Genomic DNA, 26193 nt, shown 5'->3' on the forward strand with positions numbered 1-26193 from the left:
AGAAATCTGGGTTTTTATGTGGACCCTTACTGGGGTGGAGGGGAAATTTCATATTTTAAAAATGTAACAATTAAAAAAGAAGCTTAAACTCCCCTGAGAGCCAAAGCATGACTGTGGATGCCAGCCCTGAACCCTGGTCAGAGGGGGTTTGTAGGTAAATAGTTAAAGGCAGCTGAGGCTCGCGTGTGGGAGAAGGCGCCGAACATTCAACCAAACCTGCTAGCTTCTTCCTCATCCCCACAAGCATTCAAGTACAGAATCCGACACAAGGTGACCAGCGGACTTGTCCTGGCTTCCAAGTGCCACCTCCCAGAAGTGAGCCTGCTCAGACTCTCCCCACCAACATTCTAGAACCTGAGGGGGAGGGTGGGTGAGCTCTGTGATGGCTTAAGTCCCAGCCAGCGCTGAAAGTAAGGGTCCCACTCACTGCAAGAATTCAGGAAGGTGGGCTGAGGGGTGGGGGTCAGGAAGCCAAACTTTCAAATTCAAAAAAACCCAACACCAAACGATCTCAAACCACCCAAGTGATGCCAAGGCTGGGGCGCCCTCTGGTGGTAGCAGCACCCCCCTCGCCTCAGGCCCACCCCAGGGACCAGGCCCTCGGGGAGGCAGGGCACCTCTCCCCAGGTGGCCAGCAGGAGGGAGAGGAAGCACAAAGAGCACCAGGCACAGACAGACAGTGATTCTCTGAGAACTTAAATACCCCACCACGGAGCAGCGGAGGCCAGGAGAGCTTACAGCGGAAGCGGTTTGCCGGTTTGCCCCGGGGAGGGAGGCTCCACAGGACGCCGAGGGGTTTCCTTCCACCTGCTGGGGACTCAGTAAGTAGCAGGTCGGCACTCCAGCGAGGCACATCCAAACCCCAACCTGAGGGGCTCCCTGAGGCTTTAGGCCCCCGCCCAGGAAGACTGACCCAGTCTCAGCCGTGAGAGGGCAGCGAGGGAAGACTGCGGATTCTAGGGCAGTCGGGAGGACCCCGTGTTAAATATGTCATAAATAGGGAGGCTGAGCAGGCTAACATTGTGCAGACGGGCAGGGGCCACATTCCTCTTGTCCACCGGGGACCAGGGCCTTGGCCCTTCTACCAGTGATGCGCTGGCCCCTGAGGTGGCTGCTGCAGTGGCCAAGGACACTGTGGGGAGGAAATCAGGTGCAGCCAGGTGCCAGCTGGAACCCCTGCAGTCTTGAACCCCAGGGGCTGGGGGTGCACAGGTCCCTTGGCTCACAGCTTCTTCCCTTTGTTTCTGTTCTTCTGAAGTTTCGCGTGCACGACTTTGAGTGTGGTCAGGAAATTGCCAAGGAAGAGGACGAGGAAAGTGAGCGCCAACACGAACACCTGGGCAGGGGCAGGGGCGTGCGGGAAGATAGGGGAAGGCCCAGCACGGGGGAGGGGAAAGGAGGAAAAGGTTGAGCCAGCTCAGATCGGCTCCCGGCTGAGATGCCCACTCTGCCTCCGTGACCTCGCGACCCCCTTAGCGTAAGCTGCCAGAAAACTGCGGGGTTCCACCAGCAGAAAGCAGAGATCTGGGCCAACTGTGTGAAGGCTGTGAATCCTCAGGGTCACGGAGGGTTGGAGATGGCTTCTCTCTTGCCCCCTCCCCTCCCCACCCATAGCATTCAATAGGGCTCTCAGACCACTTAGGGGTTCCGCGGCTTCCCGAGTTCCCTCCCAGTCTCCCAGGCCCCAGTAGCAGGGAGCTCTGAGCACAGGGCCCCATGGTGGGGAATCAAGAGGTAGCTGAGGAAAGAATTCTCTCCAAGCTGGCCCAGCCTTCTGCAGGACACCCTCTGCCACCCGCCAGCGCACACGCACACGCGCGCGCGCGCACACACACACACACCCACCCCATACCTGCCATTCTCTGCATTCCTCGTGGCTGGAGAGCTCAAACAACGTGACGGCATTGTAGAGCTGCCAGAACTGGAGAGAGGGAGGCAGGCGCCGCTTGTCCCAACAGACTCCCCTGGAGTCCCACATGGGGAACCCCAGGGAATGGGCCAGCCTCCCCCAAGGTTCTGGTATCACCTATCCCAAGACACTGAGAACCCCCCAAAATGAAACTGGGGCCACCCTATGCCAGAACACCCTGAAGATGTGGGAATCAGCATGCTGGTGCTGAGGGCCACTTCTGTCTCTTGCCTTTGGCATCCCAGGACCCTGTAGGGCCCAGCCCGGGGATGGCTGGTGAATGTGGGAGAGGCCTGAAGACCTCCCGTTCCCAGGGTCAGCCCAGAGCAGGGGACACCCACAAACTCCAGGGGGACTCACATGGCCACAGAACAGGAAAGGCAGGAGGAAGGTGAGGCCCCGCCACATCCAGGACTGGAACCCTTCTGTGGAGAGGAAGGAGGAAGCCAAGGGCCCATGTGAGGGGGTTCAGTTGCCCCCACAGCCCCACCAGGCGCCTGCGGCCTAGCCACACCAGTCACCCCGAGACTAGCCACACGGGGCAGGGAGGACAACCCTCTCCTCTCGTGGATGGGTGAGCACTCAGCTATGAAAATCACCCAGAGCACATGCAGAACACCTGGCACCAGGCCTGACTGCTCTCAGGCCTCAAGTCACCAAGAACTCCTAGAGCTGGATGACACTTGCAGAAAGCTGACATGACAGGCACTGTGTTTTAATAAGTTCTTTAATTTGCACAGAATTTTGCATTTTATAATGGACTTTTGCATGCATCACTTCAACTGAGTCCTGACAAAGTAGGGCCTACGTTGCAGAGTAATTCAACGAAAATGACCATCTCAAAAGATGGCAGAATTTTATGAGTTTTCTGTGAAAGTTGAAACGAGTTCTTAAGCTCTTCTGACTGGGCAATCGCCCCATGAGTTAAAAAAAAAAAGGAGCGCCTGGGTAGTCCAGTCGGTTAAGCGTCCGACTTCGGCTCAGGTCATGATCTCATGGTTCATGAGTTCAAGCCCCGTGTCAGGTTCTGTTGTGACAGCTCAAAGCCTGGAGCCTGCTTCAGATTCTTGTCCCCCCTCTCTCTCTGCCTCTCCCCCACTCTCTCTCTCTCTCAAAAATAAACATTAAAAGAGAATTTTAAAAAAATTTTTAAAAATTAAGCACACCTTCCCAATGTATATACATATGTGTCTATATATATTTATATGTAGGTATATTATACACAAATTATACATGCACAACACTAGGCTAGCATTATAATATAAAACACAGATTAAAAAAAATAGACACTTGGTAAGACAGAAGCATGCATCAAGGCCTGGCACACAGCTGGCCTCAAGCTTGTCAGCTGAAACAGAATCCATGATGAATTATGAAAAGCAACTTAGGCAAGAGGCCAGCAGCCCTGGTTTTGTGTGTGGTAGGTCTTATTATGTTTTTATTGGTCTGTGCTCCCAGTGTAGGAAGTTAGGGGTGAGGTCTGGGGGAGCAAGGAGGGGCCAGTACTCATCTACCTACCCCCAGGTTGGGCTACTTACCCACCGTGAGGTCCAGATGATTCCTCTCTCCCAGAGCCCGCAGCCTGTAGAGGCAGCCCCTCTGGTAATAATATTGCAGGAACTGGACACAGCCTGCAGGGGGAGCACAGCACCAGGCTCAGAGCCTGCAGGACCCGGCACCAGCTCTGTGCAGACCCAGGGGTCTTCACTGCCCAGAGGGCAGCCCCCTCCCATTCCCAACACACACACACACACACACACACACACACACACACACACACACACACACACACTCAGCCTGAACCCACTTTATCCCTTATCCAGAATACAATAGGAGCAGGTTATCTGAAGACCCAGCTAAGCACCAATTAGGCTAGAAACTTCTAGAGCTTTCCTAAGCATGCAGTGGGCACTCAATAGATACTTGTTGGAATGGTGGCATCATGCTGGGAGCTGTGTGTAATGCTAAGACAGCAAGAGACATTTTCATACAATGAGATACTTAGTAGTTACTAAAAATGAAGAGATAGCCTTCTCTGTATTGACACAGAAAAATACCCATCATGGGGGCACCTGGGTGGCTCAGTCCGTTAAGTATCTGACTCCTGCTTTGGGCTCAGGTCATGATCTCACAGTTCGTGAGTTCGAGCCCCATATCTGAGCCCCGTATCTGTATCTGGCTGTCTGCTGTCAGCACAGAGTCTGCTTCGGATCCTCTGTCCCCCTCTCTGCCTCCCCCCTGCTCATGTGCTTTCTCTCTCTCAAAAATAAACAAACATTAAAAATAAATGTAAAAAGGGGCGCCTGGGTGGTGCAGTCGGTTAAGCGTCCGACTTCAGCCAGGTCACGATCTCGCGGTCCGTGAGTTCGAGCCCCGCGTCGGGCTCTGGGCTGATGGCTCAGAACCTGGAGCCTGTTTCCGATTCTGTGTCTCCCTCTCTCTCTGACCCTCCCCTGTTCATGCTCTGTCTCTCTCTGTCCCAAAAATAAATAAAAAATTTTAAAAAAATGTAAAAAAAAAAAAACTGTATTGTTTTAATTGGCAATACACACACACTATAAAATTCAAAGGGAACAAACAGGTACTGGATGAAAAATAGAACTCTCTGTTGCTATTCCCAACTATCCAAGCTTCCAATTCCCAGAGGTGACCTCTGGGACCAGTTCACTGTACATAAATCCAGAATTATTCTTAAATGAGAAAAAGAACATATACTCTATTTCCATTTTGAGTTGTGCCTTCAACACCACTCATTTCACAAAAGTCACAACTAGTCCAGTTGTGACATGTGGAAGAAAAGGCAGTGGTGGGGGATTCTAGGGGTGAGGGTGGTCAGGCTTCCCCTACCCCAGGATGGGGCAGTGATCTGGGGGGAGATGCCTCTTTCCTGGATTTCTGGGATCCTCCCCTGCCTGGAGCTCCCTTCCACACCAGACATACCCCTCACAAGGGAGGAGGGATGACAGGGGCCTCCATCAGTGAAAGCCACAGGAAACCATGCCCCCTCCCCCCAATCTAGGCAAGAGACACTCACTCTGAAAAATGGAAAACGCTAAAAACTGATTACGAAACTTCTGATAAATTAATCCGTTAGGCCTGCAGAGAAGTGGGGGAAAAGCAAAGGTGAGGCATGCTGTGAAATCAGACATTCATCCTTGTCCCTCTCTATTCCAACTAAGAGAGAAAAGCTTTTAAAATTAAACGGAGGTCCCTGATTTCTGCCCTTCTTCAGCACCAGTGTCTCTCAGGCTGGACCAGATTACTTCCGTCATTGCTTTAAGCCCGTTCTACAACCTGGGTACACATATCATCATTCTGAAGCCTAAGTTCTTATTGATTCCCACTCCCTCCATCTGTCTCCTTTGGAGCCTCATCCGTGTGCTCTATCTGTCGCTCCCTGTTACCTCTGCCTCAGCCAGCAGGCCATTGGGACCTCCCCAGAAACCTCCCAGCGGGCCTGGGGGATCCCTGCGGCCTGGCTATAAGCTCACGCTTTCCTTCTTGGCCCAAAAGTCAGCCCAGGCCAGGAGCCCCGAAGGTGCCCCCTTGCCTACCGCCAGCTCCCCCCATTCATGGACCCCCATGAGACTCACCAGGTCAGCATCACTCCAGAGAGGAACGTGGACACGTAGTGGTGAGACACCCACCAGCCTTTAATTCTTGGAGAGAGGACAAGGAAAAGGAGCTCAGGTGGGGAAGGAAACACAGGTGGCTCTTGTTCTCAGACTTGGGGGGGGGGGGGTTCCTGCTCTGCGGCCCAGAAACAGCCATGAAATAGACCTAAGCCATGACTCTGCGCTTTTCTCTGTCCTACAGAAATGCACAATCACACATAAACCACTCACAGATTGGCCATGAGACCCACAGAAGGACTCGCGCCCCCAGGGGCTTCCCACTACCCTAAGAACACATCCCTAATCACACCCCAGCTTCAAGCCCTGTCTCCCTGTCTTCTCCTTGAACCTGACAAGCCCATTGGTACCTCAGGTCCTGTTATAGGCTGAATTGTGTCTCTCAAATTCCTATGTCGCAGCCCTAACCCCCAGTACCTTAGAATGTGACTGGTTTTGGAGATAGGAACTTTATTTATTTTAAGTAATCTCCATACCCAACATGGGGCTTAAATTCACGACCCAGGTATCAAGAGTCACACGCTCCACTGACTGAGCCAGCCAAGGACCCCTGGAAGTAGGAACTTTAAAGAGTTAATTAAGGTTTAAAAAAAGGTGATAGGGGAGTGCCTGGGTGGCACAGTCGGTTAAACACCCGATTCTTGGGGCATCTGGGTGGCTCAGTCGGTTAAGCGTCCAACTTCAGCTCGGGTCATGATCTCACAGTCTGTGAGTTCGAGCCTCGCGTCGGGCTCTGTGCTGACAGCTCGGAGCCTGGAGCCTACTTCAGATTCTGTGTCTCCCTCTCTCTCTGCCCCTCCTCTGCTCATGCTCTGTCTCTCTGTCTCAAAAATAAAAATATTTTAAAAAATTAAAAATCAAACAACACCCGATTCTTGATCTCAGGTCAGGTCGTGATCTCAGTTTGTGGGTTTGAGCCCCACATCAGGTTCTGTGCTGATGACACAAAGCCTGCTTGGGATTCTGTCCCTCCTTTTCTCTGCCCCTCTCCCACTTGTGCATTCGGTCTTTCTCTCAAAATAAATAAACTTAAAATAAAATTTTAAAAAAGGGCACCTGGGTGGCTCAGGTGGTTAAGTGTCAGACTCTTGACCTCAGAGCTCAGAGTTCAAGCCCCCAAAGGCCACATGAAGCTATGGTGACCATCTGTAAGCCAGGGACAGGCCTTAGGGGAAACCAATCCTGCTGGCACCTCACCTTGTTTTGGACTTCGAGCCTCCAGAACTACAAGAAAATAGATTTCTGTTGTTTAAATCACCCAGCCTGTGGTATTTTGTCTAACAGGGACTTTGTACTTGCTGTTCTCTCTGCTTTAAGAACTTGGCCTGCCTGGCTCCTGATCCAAATTCAAGTTTTGGACCAACTGTCACCTCCCCCAAAAGGCCTCCGGCTACGTTATCTAAAACAGACAGGCAGCCCCACTTTACACGACACCACCCTGTTTCATTTTCTTCACGGTGCTTACCACTATCTGAAATTACTCATTTTTTCCCCTTGTTTGTTCTCTGAACCCTCTTCCCCAAATGTAAACATCAGAAAAGCAGCAATTTTGTCTGTCTTCTTCATGGATGTATCTGTGACACCTGGCTCAGAGCAGGTGCTCAGTGTGTTGAATAAACACAGCGCACGCGCACACACACACACACACACTTACAGAGAGCTGGAGCTACCTACGTTATCCCACGCAGACACAGAGAAATGACAGACTGTCCACACAGCATCTCACATCGTCCCAGACAGTTTCTCCCTGGGAGCCCATGCCCTGGGCTCATCTGCTCCTCCATCTACAGCAGGGCCCTGACCAGCCCTGGACTTCCTGTGTCCAGTCCAGAAGCTGTGGGAACCCTGTTTTCAGAACCCAGTGCTCCCCCAACTGAGGGCTCTCACTCCACAGGACGGGAGGGAGCCTCACTGTCAATCCCTCCTCAGTGTCAATGTTCCAGCCTAGGATGAAAGCTGGACCCGCAAACCTTTTAACCTTCGAAGTCCTTGAGTCTTGTCTCTGGCCTCTGATCTCCAGCCTTTAAGAGCTCAGTTACCTGAACACAATGTGGCAATGATTTGCTTTGCCAAATGCAGCCTGGGAGCAGCTGGGCTCCTTCCTCCCAAGGACTGGCCAGTAGAAATTTGGTTCCCCAAACCCTCACCAATGCTGGATTCCAAGTTTTAAAATTTCTTATTAGGTGAAAATTACTGTGTCATTGAGGTTTTAACTTGCATTGTCTTAGTAAGTGGGTTTGAGTTGTCTTAAAACCTTCTAATCAGATGCAGACATCCTACAAGCAGGGACTGGATCTTACTCATCTCTCCTCTTTGCAATCCCACAATAGACCTGGACATAAATTAGGGGCTCAGGCATGGCCTGTGGATGCCTCAAGGGTTATGGTTAGGAACAAGGTCTTAGGTGACTCTTTATGCCTAGCACTAATAGCACCTGGTAAACAGTAGGCACTCAATAGATGCTGAAACGAATGAAGTGATGTCCAGGAGGTATGGCCGATGAAGCAGCAGCTGGTCTAGACGCCACCAGCATGCAGGTGCAGGACGAGACATCCACCCACTTCTTTGTGCCCAGACTCCCCCTCCCAATGTCCCTGTATTGCCTGTCAGAGTCTACAAGGACCCCTAGCTCTAATTTTCTGATAGAAAAGGCAGTTAGCCCCGTCTGCAGACTTTCAGCTTGCAGAGCACCCAAGAAGCCTCTCCGGAACCACTTCTCCCCAAGTTCTCTGCAGAGCCACACATACAAGCCCTTGAGCCTTGGCAAACCCAGTGCCCCTTTGTCTTCTTCCCCAACCCACCCCCCCCCACCCCGAGAATGCCCCCTCCCGGTATGGGAGCAGCCAGAGACGCAGCATGTATGCAGCAAGCCTGGCTGGGCAGCAGCTCTCAGTCCACAGCTCACAGTGCCCAAAGCCCAGCTCTGACAGGTGCCCCCAATAAGTAAGCACTGCTCAGATGCACTAGGAAAGGCTAGAAACTGCTTCTTCCCTGGCATGGCGTTCACGAGCCCCCTCATCTATCTGCACTCTCCAGGGTGCTGGGCTGGTTTTGTGCCCTGTGTGTGTGTGTGTGTGTGTGTGTGCAACTGCTTTATTGTGATTCAATTCAGATTATCATATATGTCATCCACTTAGTGGATCCACAAGTCAGTGGTTTTCAGGACATTCACACAGCTGCACAACCGTGACTATAATCAGTTTTAGGACATTTTTATCACCCCAAAAGAAACCTGCACCCATTACTCACTCTTTGGGCCTGTTTTGCCACAGAAATAAAGTTTGTAGGGGTTAATGGGCTTTTTAATGTACAGACAGTAGATACCCAATGAAGAATGGTATACACATAGCCACAATGTAGGAAGCGTGGCCCAGTGTCTGGGGATGGTGCCCGAGGAGACCACAGTCCTCTCCTTAGGACCACCTCAGCCACATTTACACGTGTGCACAATCTACAGGCACCAGCAATCATTCAATCACAGGCTGTTTCTGGCTTTGAGCTTGGGTCATGTGGGCAGTCAGGGGAAAGAGCTAGCTTCCACTCTGAGGATCCCTCCCTCCTGGCCACCCCTAGTCTTTATCCTAGGAAAGGCCCCTACAACAGCCAGTTGGAACCAAGCACCCATGGGCCGGCTGGCCAAGAAAGCTAACACGATCCCTGATTCATTACTTATTCTGGCCCCGAACTAACTACAGAGGCCATCTGCTGTTTTGCCTCTCTGTCAATCACCACCCCCAACCCCCTGCACACCCCCATCCTCCCTGCATGCTGGCTTCACGCCAGGCCCTTCCTTTGGTGAACCACCTCATCCCCACACTCCATCTGGGTGGTTGAAAGGGAGCTGAGGGATATAACTGGGCACATGACTCACAGCCAGGCAATCGGGGCTCTACATCCCTTCAGCCACAGTGATTGGCTCAGGGATGAGCATATGACCTCAGCCCAGACAATCAGAAATCAGTCTCAAAATTACAACTGGATCTTCCGAGGAAAGAGCTCTTTCCTGTGAGATTGTTGATTTGTTGTGATGCTGGCCAGTGCAGCAGCAGAACAGAATGGGGAGAAGGACTGTTAACACTGAGCCAGTTTTAACGCCTTGAACTATTAATACACAGGCATACTTCAGAGAGATCGTGGGTACACTTTCAGGCCACTGCAACAAAGCAAATGTCACAATAAAGCAAGTCAAGTGAAGTTTTTGGTTTCCCAGTACCTATAGAAGTTATGTTTACACTGTACTGTAGTCTAGTTAAGTGTGCAAAAGCAGGTCTAAAAAAACAATGCACAGGGGCTCCCGGGTGGCTCAGACAGTTGGTCAAGCACCCAACTCTTGATTTCGCTCAGGTCACAATCTCAGGGTTGTTGAGATCGAGCCCTGTGTCAGGCTCTGTGCTGACCGTGAAGGTGCTTAAGATTCTCTGTCTCCCTCTGCCCCTCTCCCCTGCTCACACTCTAAAATTAAAAAAAAATTTAAATAAAAACAAAACAAAACAAAAAAAACAATGTATATACCCTCATTTAAAAATATATTGTGGGGCTCCTGGGTGGCTTAGTCGGTTAAACATCCGGCTTCAGCTCAGGTCATGATCTCACAGCTTGAGTTTGAGCCCCACATTGGGCTCTGTGCTCACAGCTTGGAGCCTGGAGCTTGCTTCAGATTCTGTGTCTCCCTCTCTCTCTGCCCCTCCCCTGCTCTCACTCTGTCCCTGTGTCTCTCAAAAATAAATAAACATTAAAAAAAATTTTTTTAATAAAAAATTAATTTAAAAAATATATATTGCTAAAAAAATACTAACCATCATCTGAGCTTTCAGCAAATTTTAATTACTGATCACAGATCACTATAACAAATATAATAATAATGAAAAAAGTTTTAAATACTGAAAGAATTAGCAAAATGTGACAGAGACACCAAATGAGCGAATGCTGTTGGAAAAATGATGCCGATAGACCTGCTCGGCACAAGGCTGTCACAAATCTTCAATTTATAAAAAACACTATGTTTGCGAAGTGCAATTAGACAAGGTATGCTTATATATGTTCCCCCCTCAGGTTTACTCCTATCTGGTGGTTTTCCCTCATTTGCAGGATTTGCAAAGGAACTTGATTTGCTTATTGCATTAACTGAGCTAATGAACCACAGCTCCAAAGTCATTCCAGAAGATAAAGCACCAAACCCACCCCACCCATTCCAGATCCCAGCCCCCACCACATCCAAACCCCTGCCCCAGGCCACAGCAGAAGACAGGCCCAGAAGAACAGTCCCATTACAACTTGAGATACCCGCTGAAGTGTTAGGCGAATGAGGCTTGGCTTTGGAACCCCACTTCTACCCCCCTGTGTCCCCCTCCCCACTTTCCTGGTGTGACCCACACTTGCAGGGACCTCCACTCAGTCCTGTTCCTTTCTCTCTGGTAACGCCTCTCCCCCCGCCCCATCCACAGCTTGTCACACTAGATAAAGAGGTGACCAGAGTAACTCTTACTAAAGTGTTAGTGACTGTTAGAGATGTAGCATGCCTCTGAAGACTCTTAGAGTCCATCAGAAGGATAAAACTGTAAGACTGACAGCAAGCCCATGACAACAGAAAGAGAACTCATGACCAAGAAGACTTTGCCACTTGCCCCGGCCCCCTTTCCCCACTATCTACCACCCTGGCTCCCCTCCAATGACACCCAAAAGCAGAAAGATACTATTCACTACAATTAAGGAAGACTATGAGTGTTATTTATTTGATGAGATTTTTCACTTCAGTGTTTCCCAAAGCTTGGGGTGTGTATATCAAGTTTTAGATGACACCTGGGGGTCGCACTAGATGCTACTGAACTGTGTGGGGAAAGGGCATCTCTTTAGTTCTCTTTGTTCTCCTGAGTAAGTCCGGGAGAGTCTCTTTAATGCCTCTCAGGTCCAAAAATCTCCCTTTTCACACTCATGTACACACACGAAGAGAGAGATGGCAGGCCTCAGGCTCAGAGCCTTCCAGAAGCAAAAATAATTGACTTCAATAACTTATACAAGGAAAACAAAAGGATATTTTTACACTACTTCCTCCTTCCTGCAACTGATGCTGGTTTTCCATGTATGGTGATGAAATAAAATTTCCTTCTAAAATAAACTAATATTTATTGAAGTTTAAAAAAAAAGGAGAGGTTGATTTAAAATGTGAACATTATCAACCAGATGATACATGGAAAAGGCAAAAATGGAGAGGGTGGGTAAAAAACAAGTGTAGTTTGAGAAACACTGATCTTTTTTTCTAAAGGGCTACATGCTGCAGGGCTGTATACCTAAAACTCGCTGTTCCCCTGCTCCTTACCTCTGGGCTCTACATGCAGGCTAAGGCCCGGCAGGGCAGGGATCTGCCATAAGAGACCACTGGGCAGAAAGTGAAAAGGTGGCAAATTATTTAGGAGTTTGCAGACACCCCCCCAATCTGAAACACACAGTTCATGACAGTTCCTTAGTGGTGTCCAGAGGGGAAGAAGCAGGGAGGGGTTGGGCGGTTGTTACTTCCTGTTTCAGGGGAAAATAGGGGCAAGCATGGCACACAGAGATGAAAACGGCCATCCCAAAAAGGAATCAGACCTGTGGAAAATGGGTCCTGCAGGTGGCAAGTCGTGGTCTCAGCTCAGAGACAGGTGGGGGTAGGAAGGAGAATGAGAAAATAGCAGGGTTCCTGGCATAGGAGGCCCTCAGTGATGGGGAGCCCCAAGTGTCTTGATTCACTCAGCAACCCTGAGACACACTCCCCCAGGGGGCTGTGAAATAGCCCAGAGAGTGGACATCAGTTGCCCAGGGTCACAGAGCTGCTCAGGATTAGCACTGGGACTAGAACTCTGGAACCCTCACTCCCAGCCTGGCTGTCTTCCTCCTCAGCACCAGCTGGGTAACAAAGCAGGTTTGAACCAAGGCCGTTACCACATGTTCTCCATCCTCCCAATTTTCCTCTGGGGAACCACTCCCCTCCTGACACTCAGCTCCTAAGCTGTAGGGGCAGGCATGAGGCTCAAGCCTGGCCAATCACAGCCATGCATTCTCTGGCCACAGTGATTGGTGCACAGACAGGCACATGATTCAGCAAGTGCCAATGGGACCCAGTGAGGCTCTTGGAAGAAAGTGATGTGCCCTATTTTGCTGAGAATGCTAGAAACAAAGACTTGAGCCTGGAGCTCCCAGGTGCTTCTACATGGAGCCTGAGAATGAAGACATCATACTAGAAGGCAGAGGTGAAGGGTGGAGAGAAAGCGGGTCCTGATAACATTGTCTAAGTACCTGGATTAAGCTTGACCTGAAGTCAGTCCCAACAGACCTGTTCCTTGATACGAGAAAATAAACTTCTTGTTGTGTTAAACCCATTTGAGTTAGTTTTTTGTAAGCAAGAGACTGACCATGGCGAGTGACGCTGCACCAGCAGACATGTTTTCCCTCCTCCCTGGATCTGAACAGTCACGGACAACCCCCCGCCCCCTCTGAGGAGGAAGGGAATACAGGCTGGGGGTGACAGCCCTCCCCTGCATCCGTTCCAGATCTCCCTTTGGTTCCCCCTATGCCCCCCCACAAAGCCAGGTCCCCCGTTACCTCGAGCCATTGCTGATGAGAATGCTCTCCCGGATTGTCAGGGTGCAGTAATACCACACCAGCAGGAAGTTAAAAACTTCGTCAGTCACCCTGGTGGAAAGAAACAACCCCGGGGAGGAGAGCAGGCATGAGAACCGGGCACAGATCTTCCACCCGCGCTGCAACAGAACAAGCACACCACGATGAGTGCTGCCTACCAGGCGTGCCTCTGGAAACTCGTGCTGATCCTGGGCAAGGCAGAGGAAGCCTGGCCTCCACCTGGAGTGCCTGTCTCCCTCACCTTTCTACCGAAATCCAACCCACCTTTAGGGCTCTAGCTGGTTTCCTCTCCCTCCCTGAGCACTCAGCCTAGCGCACCCTCTCTCCCTTCTAAATTCTCACTGTCTGATGTGAAATTTTTGGTGGAATGGCAACAGGACTCTAAGTAGAAAACCTAATAGTTTATTAAAAAAAATTTTTTTACATTTATTTATTTATTTTTAAGAGACAGAGCACAAGCGGGGGATGGGCAGAGAGAGGAGGAGACACAGAATCCGAAGCAGGCTCCAGGCTCTGAGCTGTCAGCACAGAGCCCGACGCGGGGCTCGAACTCACAAACCGTGAGATCATGACCTGAGTCGAAGTCGGATGCTCAACCAACTGAGCCACCCAGGCACCCCTCTAATACTTTATTTTTAGACTGTCTACAGCCTCAAAATGTAAATTCCCTCTGTCCCCTTAAACCATCTTTAAACCTCGTTGCACTTACAAAACAGTTCTTACGTCCTGAATCTCATTTGTAAGATGAACTTAAGAACTCCCGGCCTCCTCTGTGGTACCAGAGCTGGGCGGAGCAAGTCTTCAAGGTGGACAGAACAGAGCGGCTGGAGCCGCTGCTGTGGCCTGGTCAGGGTGGAGAGCTTGCAGACATGCTGTGTGTGACCCTGTCAGAGACCTGCCCGGCCTCAGCTCTGCTGTCTGTAAAATGCAAAGGCCGACCCCCTACCTGAACATTCCTGGGTGAAGGGTCCTGGGACAGGGCCGGCAACAGACAGCCCCTTGGAGGGCTCCCTTGCCCCTGATGCTAATGAAGGCTTTATCTTCCACCCCAAAGGGAAGCGCCTCGGTAGCTGCCAGTGCCCTCCACATCCACTCAGCGTGGGAACAGAAGTGACTGTACGGGGCGCCATCCATCTGCACATGGGAGGGAGAACACTTCCAATCTCCTCCATTCCTGTCTCTGACAACTATGGGGACAACTATGATAACCCCAGGAGGGAAATGAAAGAGTGTGACTCCAACAATAAGTAGAAGTTGGAAGGTGTCTTTCAAGCTATGTGACCCTGTTTTGTGGTCACAGATGACAGACTTTCCACCCCAAGCCCTCCTGAACCATCGTCTGCAGAGGCGGTCTCAGGAGGGCCAGGAGCACACTCTGGAAACTCGGGGCCTGAGTTCAAATCCCAGCTCTGCCTCTTTCCCGCTGTGGGACCGGGGGCACATTGGTAATCCCCCCCCACCGTGCCATCACTGCCCCCCCTGGAGCAGGGAGAGTACCAGCAGCTCCCGTGTAGGCCGCTATGAGCATCAGCTGAGTTTCACACATGCAGGGTGTAGAACAGTGCCTGAGGCATAGGAAGGGCTACATACGTTCCCCGTTATAATTTTGGAAGTATCACAGAGTACCCAAAGGCTGATAAATGAGTCTCAGATGCTTAACTCCGAGGAAATCAAAGGCTTACTTGAACAGGGTGTTGGGGTGGGGTCGGCCTCCCCAGTGCAGAGTCACTTAGCTACTGACTTCTGAGCTCGCCTCCAAACAAGAGGCAGGCCCAGGAGTGAGTCCGGGTTACCAGGATATTTTTCATTGGTCCTTTCCTATATCTTGTCAGTAAAGAGAAGAATGGAGTAAAGTTTTATGGCCCCAGCGCGTTAGGGACATGCTTGAGGTGCTGGCCTCGGCCTGCTCTGACAAAATGTATGAGCTTCCTGTTGCTGCTGTAACAAATGACCACAAACCTAGTGGCTTAAAGCAACATACATTTATTTCCTTATAGTTCTGGAGGTCAGAAGTCTGCAATGGGTCAGCAGGGCTGGGCTCCTTCTGGAGGCCGTAGGGGAGGATCCATTTCCTTACCTTTTCCAGCTTCTTGAGGCACCTGCATTCCTTGTTTTGTGGCACTGCATCACTGACCTCCGCTTCTGACTCGGACCCTCCTATCTCCCTCTTCTAAGGACTCTTGTACTTACACTGGGGCCACTGAATAATCCAGGATAATCTCTTCTCAAGATCCTTAGCTTAACCTATCTGCAAAGATGTTTTGCCATGTAAGGTAATATATTTGCAGATTCTGAGGATTAGAACGTGCACGCCTTCAGGCTGCCACACCAGGCCAGCACTAATTACTGGGAACTTGCAATGGGGCAGGCACTTGACATGGATGACCTGTCTGTGTCTTCGAACAGCCCTACAGGACTGCTTCTTGTGCAGGTGCATTTACTGCGTCTGTGCCCGTCTATAGAACTCCCAACAGCCAGAACCTGCAACTCCTGGCATGCCTGGGCTCAGAGCTCACTCTGCTGATGCGAGAGGCAGATCGGGAGGGAAGGGGAATTATCACCCTCTGGAAGCAGTCCTCAACTCCCCTGACCAACAGCAGCAGGAAGAAAAATACCCCTGCCCCTTCGCCCCTCAAGTGGGATAACTGAGGCATGTTCCATGCTGTCCCCAGTTCTCCAGCAGCACTGGAGTCCAGATGCCCACACGTAGCCCCTCCTGTCTCACTTCCCATTCCCCTACCAATGTTTCCTGGGATCACCTCCCAAATAAACTGCTGGCACTCAAATGCTCGAGTGCTTGGGTTACTTCTGGGGGAACACAAACTAAGATGGTACAACTTCCCATTTTATAGATGAGGAAACTGAGATTGAGAGAGAGGAAATGAACTGCCCAGGAGTGAAATCCAAACCCAAGCCCAACCAACCCAAGCTTAATCCCAACCACCTCTTTCCTACCAGCTTCAAAACCCAATCCTGATAGAGGACAATTCTAACTAGACACAGCCTCTTGGCCTGAAGGCGGAAGAAGGAGACATCACACTCTCCAGCAGCCTCAGCAAAGCCTCCCAAGGGCCCGGCAACATGGGCAGATGTCCTCTGGTCATGGGGAAGACGAGGAACCACACACAGATCAAGGGCTCTACTCAAGGTCACACGATCTGTGAGTGGCAGAGCTGGACCTACAACCCATGGTTCTGAAGGACGTTAGCCATGCCCAGCTCCAGACTTAGAGGCACCATGGAAGGGCCTTTGGGTGGGGCACCCAGCAAGGAAACCACCTCAAGGGGGCAAGAGTAAGGAGAGAAAATCCTGCTCTTTGGGCACTGGATATTAAGCTGTGATCTCCTCCAGCACAAAAGATGGCAGCAATCACAACTGCTCACACTTAGGCAGCACTTATGTGCCAGGCACTAAACACTGCAGATATAACCTATCCAGTCCTCTCAACCATTCTACCATGTAGCTCTCACTATCTTCATTTTCTGTGTGAAGAAACTGAGGTGGCGAGAGGTTAGGTCGTTTGCCCAAGGTTAAACAGCAGGGCAAGCTTCCCTGAGGGCAAAAGAAGAGAGATAAGCTGCCTGCCTAGCCCCCCTCCCTGGTCCTATTTGTAACCCAAAGAAGGTATACTAGGTTGAATAGAGTTCCCTCAAAATTCACATCCACCCAGGACCTCAGAATATGACCTTATTTGGAAGGTCATATTATTTGGAAATAGGGGTCTTTGCAAATGTAATTAATTAAGATAAGGTCGGTCATACTGGGTTAGGGTGGACCCTGACTCCAGAGACGGGCGTCCTCATAAGAAGGCCATAAGAGAAACACAGGGACATACAGGGAAGGAGGACAGGACAAGGTTGAGGCACATGAAGCTGAGAATGGAAGGGAACAGCTTTCTTTAAGTCAGGAACGCCAAGGAAGCAGGCACCACCAGAAACTGGAAGAGTCAAGGCAGGATTCTCCCCTAGACCCTTCAGAGTGAGCATGGTTCTGCCCACACCTTGATTTCAGACTTCTGGCCTCTAGAACTGTGAGAAAATAGATTTCTGTTGTTCTAAGCTATCCTGTTCGAGGCACTGTTACTACAGCCCCAGGAAATGCACACAGAAAGGGATGGGGAGAAGACTGAATTTTAGAACTTGACAACATACGACTGGTGTGCCCTTTTGAGGGACCTAGATGTCCCAGTGCAAGGGAATCTGGTTGCACATCAAGTACTTGTATCCTTTCCAGAATGGCATGTGAGCAGGCAGTACTGATGTGTGCAGCTTCTACCCTCCGGGGAACCTGGCCAGCCCCGAGGCGGCAGGCAGGCACGGGCCCAGGACCTCAAAGGGCCTTTGTTTGGACATTCAAGTGGCCAGACCAGCAACCGGACTCCCAGCCAAGCGCTTGCCAGGAAATAAACCCCTGACACGGGGCCAAATGCCCAAGTTGTGCTTGGCTACCTCCCCTCGGGGCAGAAAAGCCAGGGCAGGGGAGGGGGGAATGAAACCCCATGAGGCAGTGCAGCCTGAGCCGCCAGGCCACAGCCTCTCAGAGCAGCATGGCTTCCACCTGCTCCAAAAGCAGCGGCTGACACTCTCACTGGCATCGCTGGTGCCAGGCACTGGGCAGAGCCCTCCACACGCAGCTCGCACAGCCTGGTGTCCACCCCCCCCCCCCCCCCCCATTTTACAGATGGGGAGACTGAGGCTCCCAGAGGGAACGTGCTCACGGTAACGGCCAGTTAGTCCCAAAGCCAAGATTCAAACCCAGGCAGTCTGTGATATTTTCCTTTTTCTTTCCTTTCTTCCCTTCTTTCCTGTTTTCTCTTTCTGTTCATAATTGATATATAATTCACATACCATAAAATTCACCCTTCCGAAGTATACAGTTCATTAGGTTTTAGTATATTCAGAGGGTTGCACATTCATGACTTCCATCTAATTCTGGAACCTTCTCATCACTCCAAAAGAAACCCTATCCCCATCAACAGTACCCTCTCCCATTTCCCCTCCACCCTGCTCCTGACCACTGATCTGCTTTCTGCCTCTCTAGATGTGCCTGTTCTAGACATTTCATATAAATGGAATCATACAATATGTGGCCTTTTCTAACTTCACTGAGCATAACGTTTTCAAGGGTCCTCCATGTCGAAGCACGTGTCAGTACTTCATTCCTATTTATGGCCAAATAACATTCCACAATGTCAGTGTGCCACTGGGCTCTTTCCAATCTACTAGTTATAAGGCCTCTTCCAATAGCTGTTCAGTAGATATTTGTTGAATGGATGTAGGGTGGACATGGCTGCCATTTCCCATGAGAAACAGCTCTTCTCTACCTACAATCTACCAAACGTTGCAGATGCAGGAGAGACGCCCCACCAACTCCATGCCTACACACACCACCACCTTCCCGTTACCTGTAGTGAAGGACAAATCGACACGCCACAGCACCTAGGAGCAGGATGATGGTCAGGTAGAGCTTGAACTTCTCGTACTCATCCTTGTAAGCAAATCTGCATTGATAGACACCCCCAGAAAAGGTCACACAACTATTACTATAGTTATAGTAATATAACTGTATCCCATCTGGGGGCAGAATCCTCAGCCCCGTCAGATCCTTCACCTACCACTACCCACAGCCCATAAGGACCTTCTGATCCCACCAAAGGAAAGCTCTGGTCTTGAATTAATAGTGACGATCAATTACAGAAAGGGGGCCAATGCGCAAAGCTCCCATGTCGCTAGACTCTCAGGTAGGTCTCTGGGCCTGTGATAGGGATGGGCAGGGGGTGGACACAGGTTCCTTCCCAACCAGCTACCGCAAGAGAAACACCATGGCTGCACTGCCCCTGGGACTGACTGATTTCAGATGACAGTACTGCCTACTTCCCAGGAGAACTGTGTGTGATAAGGAGTGGAATGGGGCAGGAGCCGTTTCTCATGGGGAAGTGGCACTTCTGTTCACCCAGTGTACTGACTGCGTGAAAAGAGGGAAAGAACCTTCCCAGGATGGTCCCCCAACGAGGAGGAGAGTGTCAGAAAGACCAAGAGCCAGAGCCCCAACTATTAGTATTTCTTTATTTACGCAAAAATTCTAGCTTCGTTCATTTCTCCTGAGTTGAAAGAACAAAATGCCTGGCTTCCCTAAGGCCAGCTGGGGATCTGAGATACTTACTTGGCCTGGTTGCTGAGAAGGGTCACATTCACATTGCCAAGGACCAGGTTTAAGTAGAGCCTGGAAGGAAAATACCTGTGAGGGCCACCGTGTTCCTTAACAGCCCTGGGAGGGGGCCCCCCAAAACCATTCAAACTCAGTAAGCACACATGGAGCACTGGTGGTAGAAAACAGGGTGCTAAGCTCATTGGTAAAATTCTCACATGGAATGGGAATGATGATCACCTAAAGAATGTGAAAACTGTGACACACAACAGTCATGACAAACTCATTGTCCCCCCATTTTAGCTGGCTGACAGACCACATTTCCCAGGCTCCCTTGCAGCCAATGTGAGCATATGACTAAGTTCCAGCCAATATGGTGAAGGCATGTATACAATCTCTAGGTCAATTTAAAAAGGGCTCTTTAAAACTGAGGTATAACCTTCAGTATATTTATGCCTGGCTTCTTTCCCTCCATATTATGTCTGTGAGATTCATCCAAGTTGTCTATACATAGTATTCCAGTGACTGGAGATACCACAACTTATTTATTCATTCTGCTACTGACGAACACTCAGGTTGTTTTCAGTTTTTGGCTAATAGAAATACAGCTGCTCTGAACATTCTTTTTTTTTTTTTTTTTTAATTGAGATGTAATTCACATACCATAACATCACCCTTTTTTTGTTAAGGTTTTATGTATTTAAGTGATCTCTACCCCCTCCACATGGGGCTCAAACTCACAACCCTGAGATCATAAGTCACAAGGTCTTCTGACTTAGCCAGGCAGGCACCCCCATTACATCACCCTTTTACAGTTTTTTTTTTTAAGTAATCTTTACACTTCACGTGGGACTCGAACTCACAACCCCAGGATCAAGAGTCATATGCTCCTCTGACTGAGCCAGTCAGGCACCCCAATAACATCCCCCTTTTAAAGTACACAATTTAATGATTTACAGTATATTCCCAACATTGTACGACCATCACCATTACCTAATTCTAGAACATCTTCATCATCCCCAAAGAAAGCCCGGACCCATCAGCAGTCACTCCCTTTCCTCCCTCCCCTGCCAGCATGTGGCAACCACTAACCTACTTTACATCTACGGATTTGCCTGTTCTGGACATTTCATATAAAAAGACTCGTGTGGGGGCGCCTGGGTGGCTCAGTTGGTTAAACGTTCAACTTCAGCTCAGGTCATGATCTCACCGTTCATGAGTCCGAGCCCCACGTCGGGCTCTGTGCTCACAGCTCAGAGCCTGGAGCCTGCTTCAGATTCTCTCTCTCTCTCTCTCTCTCTCTCTCTCTCTCTCTCTCTGCCCCTCCCCTGATCGTGCTCTGTATCTCTGTCTCTCTCAAAAATAAACACTAAAAAAAAAAAAAAAAGATTTCTAAAAAGACTTGTGTAATATGTAGCCTTTGTGTCTGGCGTCTTTGTTGTCAACACTCTCATACGTGTCTTTTGGAGGACAGAAGTGCTCACTTCCATTGGCTATGCAGACAGGAGCGGAATTTCTGGGTTACTGAATATCTATGTTTTTGGCTCCACTGGGAAATGGCAAATATTGTTTGTTTTGTTTTGTTTTTCGTATAAAGTTATCTGCTTGCCCTCTACTCCCTGACTCTTCCCCACTTCCTGAGGATGTGATGGTGCGCGCCAGCTCTGCTCATGCAGATGAGGACAACTCTCTGAAGGGTGGTGAAGCAGTGAGTTGGTGCTGGAAAGACCCTGAGTCCCTAGATGACCCCACGAGCCCACCACTCTTGGCCCACTCACCTCTGGACTGTTATGTTTGAGACAGAAACCTCCAGCTTGTTTGAGCTCTTGTATCATTGGGCTTTTGTTACAAAATAGCCTGTACTCTCATGCACCAATAAAAGTGTAAATAAAAGGTTATGTATGAAATCTCATAAGGGTTAATTCCGCAGAGGGAGAGGGGGTTTTAGAAAGGCTTCACTGAGGTGATTAACATCTGAACTGGGCTTTGAAGGATGAGTAGAAGGCTGAGAGGAGAAAAGAGAAAAGAGGAGTCTTCTTTCTAGCTATGAGTAAGTGCTAGGGGGCATTTCCAGTCTGGTGTAACTGAAGCAGAGATGTGAAAAGAACATCTGTTGTTTTTTGCCTAGCAATATAGTCCCTACTTCCTGAAAGAGAGTCTCTTTTCCTCCCAGACCCTAAGGTAAGGCACATGAGCCAGGCTTAGCTGATCAAAGCAGTGCATCCCCGATTGGGTCAATAATGGTCATGGGACACACTGGTCACAGGCCAATAATACTCGGTCCTGGGATTTTTCCCAGAACTACTAAGAAACAAAGATGCTTTCTTTACTGGGATTGCTAAGCAGGCAGAATGCAAACCCAGAGCAACCCCGGCCAGCTAAACACACTGGCAGAGAGAGTAAAATGAAAGCTCACTGAGAGAGAGAGAGAGAGCCTAACAGTATCATTTGAGCAGCAGGATCTGGCCAGACCCACAGCAACATCTGGACCTTTTAGTTACATGAGCCAATAAATCCCCTATTTTTTCTTAAGCACTTTGAGTTGGGTTTTCGGACATTTGTAATCCAAAGATTGCCAACTGGTGTAAAATGCATGGAGGACTGAGGAGACTGGAGCTTGGAAAGAGGATCTGAGCCACATTGTAAAAGAGGGTCATGCTGTTTCATTCTATGGAAAATTATCACCATCCAACTTAGGGAGATTTTCACCAAATTTGGCACCAAAAAAAGAAAAAAAAAAAAAAAAAAAAGCCAAGAAGAATGACTTCAAATGTGAAAGGGCTAGTAGTCTCCTGACAGGGGCTCTGACTTTGAGTTAGGCCAAACCAGGAAAAAGGGCAGAGAGAAGTGATGGGAGCACACTTGGGAGCCCGCATCAGGTTTTGATACAATGCTGTTCGATCTCGCTCGCTCTGGAACAGGTGGGAGTGATGTCACTTGAGGGAGGAGATGGGACTTCTCCGAAGGAGGAAGACGGAAAGAACACAAGCTCTGGAGTCAGGGTATTCACATCCAAACCTGGGCTGCGCCACCGGAGCAAAACACCCGCTATGTCTCTGAACCTTGTAGAATTCAGATATCTGGGTCCGACTCACCAAGCTGTAGACAATTCAAGAGCCCCCAGCACAATGCCAGGCATACAGCAGGCACTCAATAAATGTTTGTTCTCAAAGGAAAAGAGAGAGAGAGAGAGAGAGAGAGAGAGAGAGAAACCAAGAAACAGACTCTTAACTACAGAGAAAAAAAACTAATGGTTACCAGAGGGGGGGTGGGGAATAGGTAAGGGGATTAAGGGTGCACTTGAGGTGATGAGCACTGGGTGATGTATGGAATTAAATCACTATACTGTATACCTGAAACTAATATAATGCTGTCTGTTAACTATACTGAAATTTAAAATAAAAATAAATAAATAAATGTTTGTTTTTTGGGAGAAAACTTTCCTCTGGACCTTGGGTGGCCCCAGGCATGCGGCCAGTGCTAGAAACGAGATCTTACATCTAGTTCCTTGCCAAAGCCCTCCCAGGAAGTTCACTCTGAGATCCCTGCCTGTTCCATGGAGGAACACATAAGGAAACTTCCTTTTCTTTGTTGCCCTTGCTTCCCTTCTTTCTCCTCAACCTCAAGCCCCCACAGGGAGGTGGGAGTCACACAGACCAGGTATTCTAGGCCTGTGCATCTGCCTGCAGCAGGGGTGGGATATGTTTCCAGTTCCTACCCATTCTTCTTGGGCAGGTAGGCCTCCATGTCGAAGAAGACATTCTGCCGCTCCTTGATGTTGGCACTCATCTGCTGGATGAGCTCTGCCTCCTCCCGACTCGCATGGTGCTTGTACCTGTTTGGTCAGAAGTGTGGGCATAGGAGAAGCAGCCGTGTTACTCAGACTGGAGGAAGAATCCGGGAGCTCTGGGCACTGCCCTCCCATCTTTCTATCTCAATGCTTCTTGTAACCTCAATTCTCCCTCTGCACCCTGTGGGTTTGACACTGGGTCCCTGCTAGTCTTGTGACCTTGGGAAAGTTCTTTAACCTCCCTGCCTTATTTTCCATACCTGAAAATCAGGAGTAGCATCAGGCCTACTTCATGGACAATACTGTTGTGAGGATTAAGTGAGCACAAGCAAAGCAACACATTTAGAATGGTCCTTGATACTCAAGTATGAGCTCGATGGACTCTACAGGCAATACCATACTTCTTACTATTCTAGAAGAATAGCCTGATTATGAGAAGGGCAGACAGGAAAGTGCTTTAAATGTAAAAGCAGCTAAATGATCATGGTCTGTTATTCTTTGGTGATATTTAACTATAAAACTAGAAAAACAAGTCAGTGGACACACTCTCAGAATAGTAGGCACCCTCATGGGTCAACCTTCTAACCCAATGGTTCTCAACTGGAAACACTTGGCAATGTCTAGGAATATTTTGTTTGTCAAACAGGGATAGAGGCGAGGGATGCTGCTAAACATCCCATAATGCACAGGACAGACCCTGCAGCAGAACTGTCAACAGTGCCAAGGTTGAAAAATCCTAGCCTGATGAAGACTATTGAATCTTACCATCAGTAAGATGTGTTTTTCCAAGAGTGGTGATATCATTACATGGAACCATCCATACTCTACTCCATGACTAATGGGCCTCCATTTCCAAAATGGTCAGCCAAGGCTAGAGATATAACCAGCAACCTTTGCAAAAACTGTCCACAAGGGAAGGGAAAAATGGACCAGGAGTTACACACTATGATATGGAATCCCAGCTAAGTATACTGGGATAAGCCACTCAGAGCCTCAGTCTCCCTGCCTGCCTGGGGATCACAGCATTCACTGGGCTCCTTCACCTATGAGGGATGAGAGCAATTTCCAAACCATGAGGACGTGAGGATCAATCGGAAAGTGGACATATGATCGTGGCCTCAAGAACTGAACTAAATCATGAGCTTAAGTATGTCCCCCCCGGGGATACCAGACTTCCCACCACCTACACCAGAGACCTATAACAACTTTCCTCTAGGGAACTCTCTCTCATCCTCTTTCCCCTTCCATATAGTTCAAGTAAGGCTGTCCCATTCCCCAGGTCCATAAACTAAGCCTATGACCTAGTCTTGCCTAACCAGAGTCTCAGTGATTAGTTCACAAATGGGCACGTGACCAATTCCAGCTAATGAGGATCACATCCAGAACTCTTGCTGGAAAAACAAGTTATTCTGCTGGGGTAACCAAACCAATAGGAAGTATGGCTGGAAGACACAAGTCTGGCACTGCTGGTGGCCATCTCGGTGACCATAACGGGACAGTCGGCCTGAGAGTGAAGCCAATCTAGAGGAAGGCAGAATTCAGAGGGGGGAAAAAATCCTAAAAACATCTTTTGACCCATGGATCCAGTGATGTCTGAAATTACTCCTGGGATTTTTCCACTAAAATTTCCATTCTCTGCTCAAGACAGCTGAGTTGGGTTTCTAGCCCTTAAAACCAGGGGCGCTGCAGCCTCACCTACCTCTGGAGTGTGTGCTTCAAGTCCTTTAGTCGCGTCTTCTGCTTGTTGATAGAGCCACTACATAAAGTCTGGAGTGAAGTCAGCTCCTCCAGCTTCTGCCTGTAGATCCTGTGGGTTTCCTGAGGGATAGAGACCCCAAGCAGGGTGTATGGGAGAACACGAATGGAACGTTTTTCATAGTTTGTATCATAGGACATGACTAGGGAAGTCAGTTTGGCAGCTGAGATGATACAACTACCACTATCAGAGATGTGGCTTACAAAACTGGGGCTGGAATTAGGAAAGGCAGCATGGCAAGGAACCGGTTTTTTGTTTTTGTTTTTTTTCCCTAGACAGGTTCTATCCTTCCTAATGGCAAAGGCAACCAAATAATGCCTTTGAGAGGCCACCTCTTGTCAATTCTTGGTCCAGTTGGTTTGACTAGAGCTAAGAGTCTCCAAGCCGGGAGCAGTCACGTGACCTAGGTCTGGCCAATCAGTATCCTCCAATCCCCTGGCCACTGACTGGCTCAGAGGCAGACACGTGGCTTATTTGGGCCAATGAGGTCAGTCTGGGGACTTTGGCTGAAGTATTGGTTTAGAAACGCCCTCCTTCTGGGTTTGCTAATCTGGTAGAAAGTACATCTGGGGCTGCAGAGCAAATGAAGCCAAACACAAATATAATTGCAACAGGGTAGAAGACAGCATTCTCACAGCATCATTTCAGCCCTTAGATTTAACCAGGTCTGAATGTAATGCTCTTCATTATATGAATTAATAAATTCCTTTTCACTTAGGCCAATCTGAGTTGGGTTTCTGATCCTAGCAATGAAGAGAGTTCTTGCTAAGTCAACTAAAAGGACATACCTCTTCCCATAAAGCTAGCCCTCCCAGCTAGTGCCTCCCCAGGCACAGCCACTCCAATAAAGCCAGTATCTGGAAATAAACATTCAGGGCCATAAGGCCAGGGGAAATACAAGAGACTTCCCAGTGCAGGAAGAATGAACACAGTAACTTCTCCATCACACTGCCACAGGGCACCTCCCCCAACATTACACCCCAACATATGCAGAGAAACAACCCTTTCCCTCTAGAGTTCTGATAATCTAAGACAAACACCAACAATTTGGAGGAAACTATTAGGGACAGGGACCATGACACTAAAAAAACAATAACCCAATGAACATATTTAAAGCATCTGTTTTCTTGGGTGGTGGTGAAATGTATTTAGCAGAGGGAGAGAAAAAGGGGACAGTTAAAGGATGAGGCCAGAGCCCAAACTCTCACATCTGCCAAGTGGGGTCTCTAGACATGACAGTTAAGCCAGAAAATAAGGAAGAAGTGAAGGCAGTGAAGTGAACAAATAACAGTGAGGAACATCATCAAAGAACACTATGAGCAAGTCTCCCTTGGCCCTGAGA

At 49.2% G+C, this 26193-nt stretch overlaps 1 protein-coding gene across 1 annotated transcript in view; it reads right to left on the reverse strand.

The window, feature by feature from the left end:
- Positions 1 to 679: 679 nt before the first annotated feature.
- TMEM120B (transmembrane protein 120B) overlaps positions 680 to 26193 on the reverse strand; it is a 42415-nt gene continuing 16901 nt past the window's right edge. The window contains exons 2-12 of the mRNA XM_019467546.2: positions 24795 to 24913; positions 23024 to 23140; positions 19321 to 19380; positions 18563 to 18658; positions 13120 to 13209; positions 5503 to 5568; positions 4944 to 5005; positions 3448 to 3540; positions 2270 to 2334; positions 1853 to 1921; positions 680 to 1336 (exon numbers count right to left, since the gene is read on the reverse strand). Coding sequence (XP_019323091.1) covers positions 1223 to 1336; positions 1853 to 1921; positions 2270 to 2334; positions 3448 to 3540; positions 4944 to 5005; positions 5503 to 5568; positions 13120 to 13209; positions 18563 to 18658; positions 19321 to 19380; positions 23024 to 23140; positions 24795 to 24913 — 951 coding nt within the window. The 3' untranslated portion in view covers positions 680 to 1222. The remainder of the gene's footprint in view (positions 1337 to 1852; positions 1922 to 2269; positions 2335 to 3447; positions 3541 to 4943; positions 5006 to 5502; positions 5569 to 13119; positions 13210 to 18562; positions 18659 to 19320; positions 19381 to 23023; positions 23141 to 24794; positions 24914 to 26193) is intronic.

This window comes from Panthera pardus, unplaced genomic scaffold (assembly GCF_024362965.1).
Source record: "Panthera pardus isolate Hobbes unplaced genomic scaffold, ASM2436296v1 HiC_scaffold_15, whole genome shotgun sequence".
Lineage (NCBI taxonomy): Eukaryota > Metazoa > Chordata > Mammalia > Carnivora > Felidae > Panthera > Panthera pardus.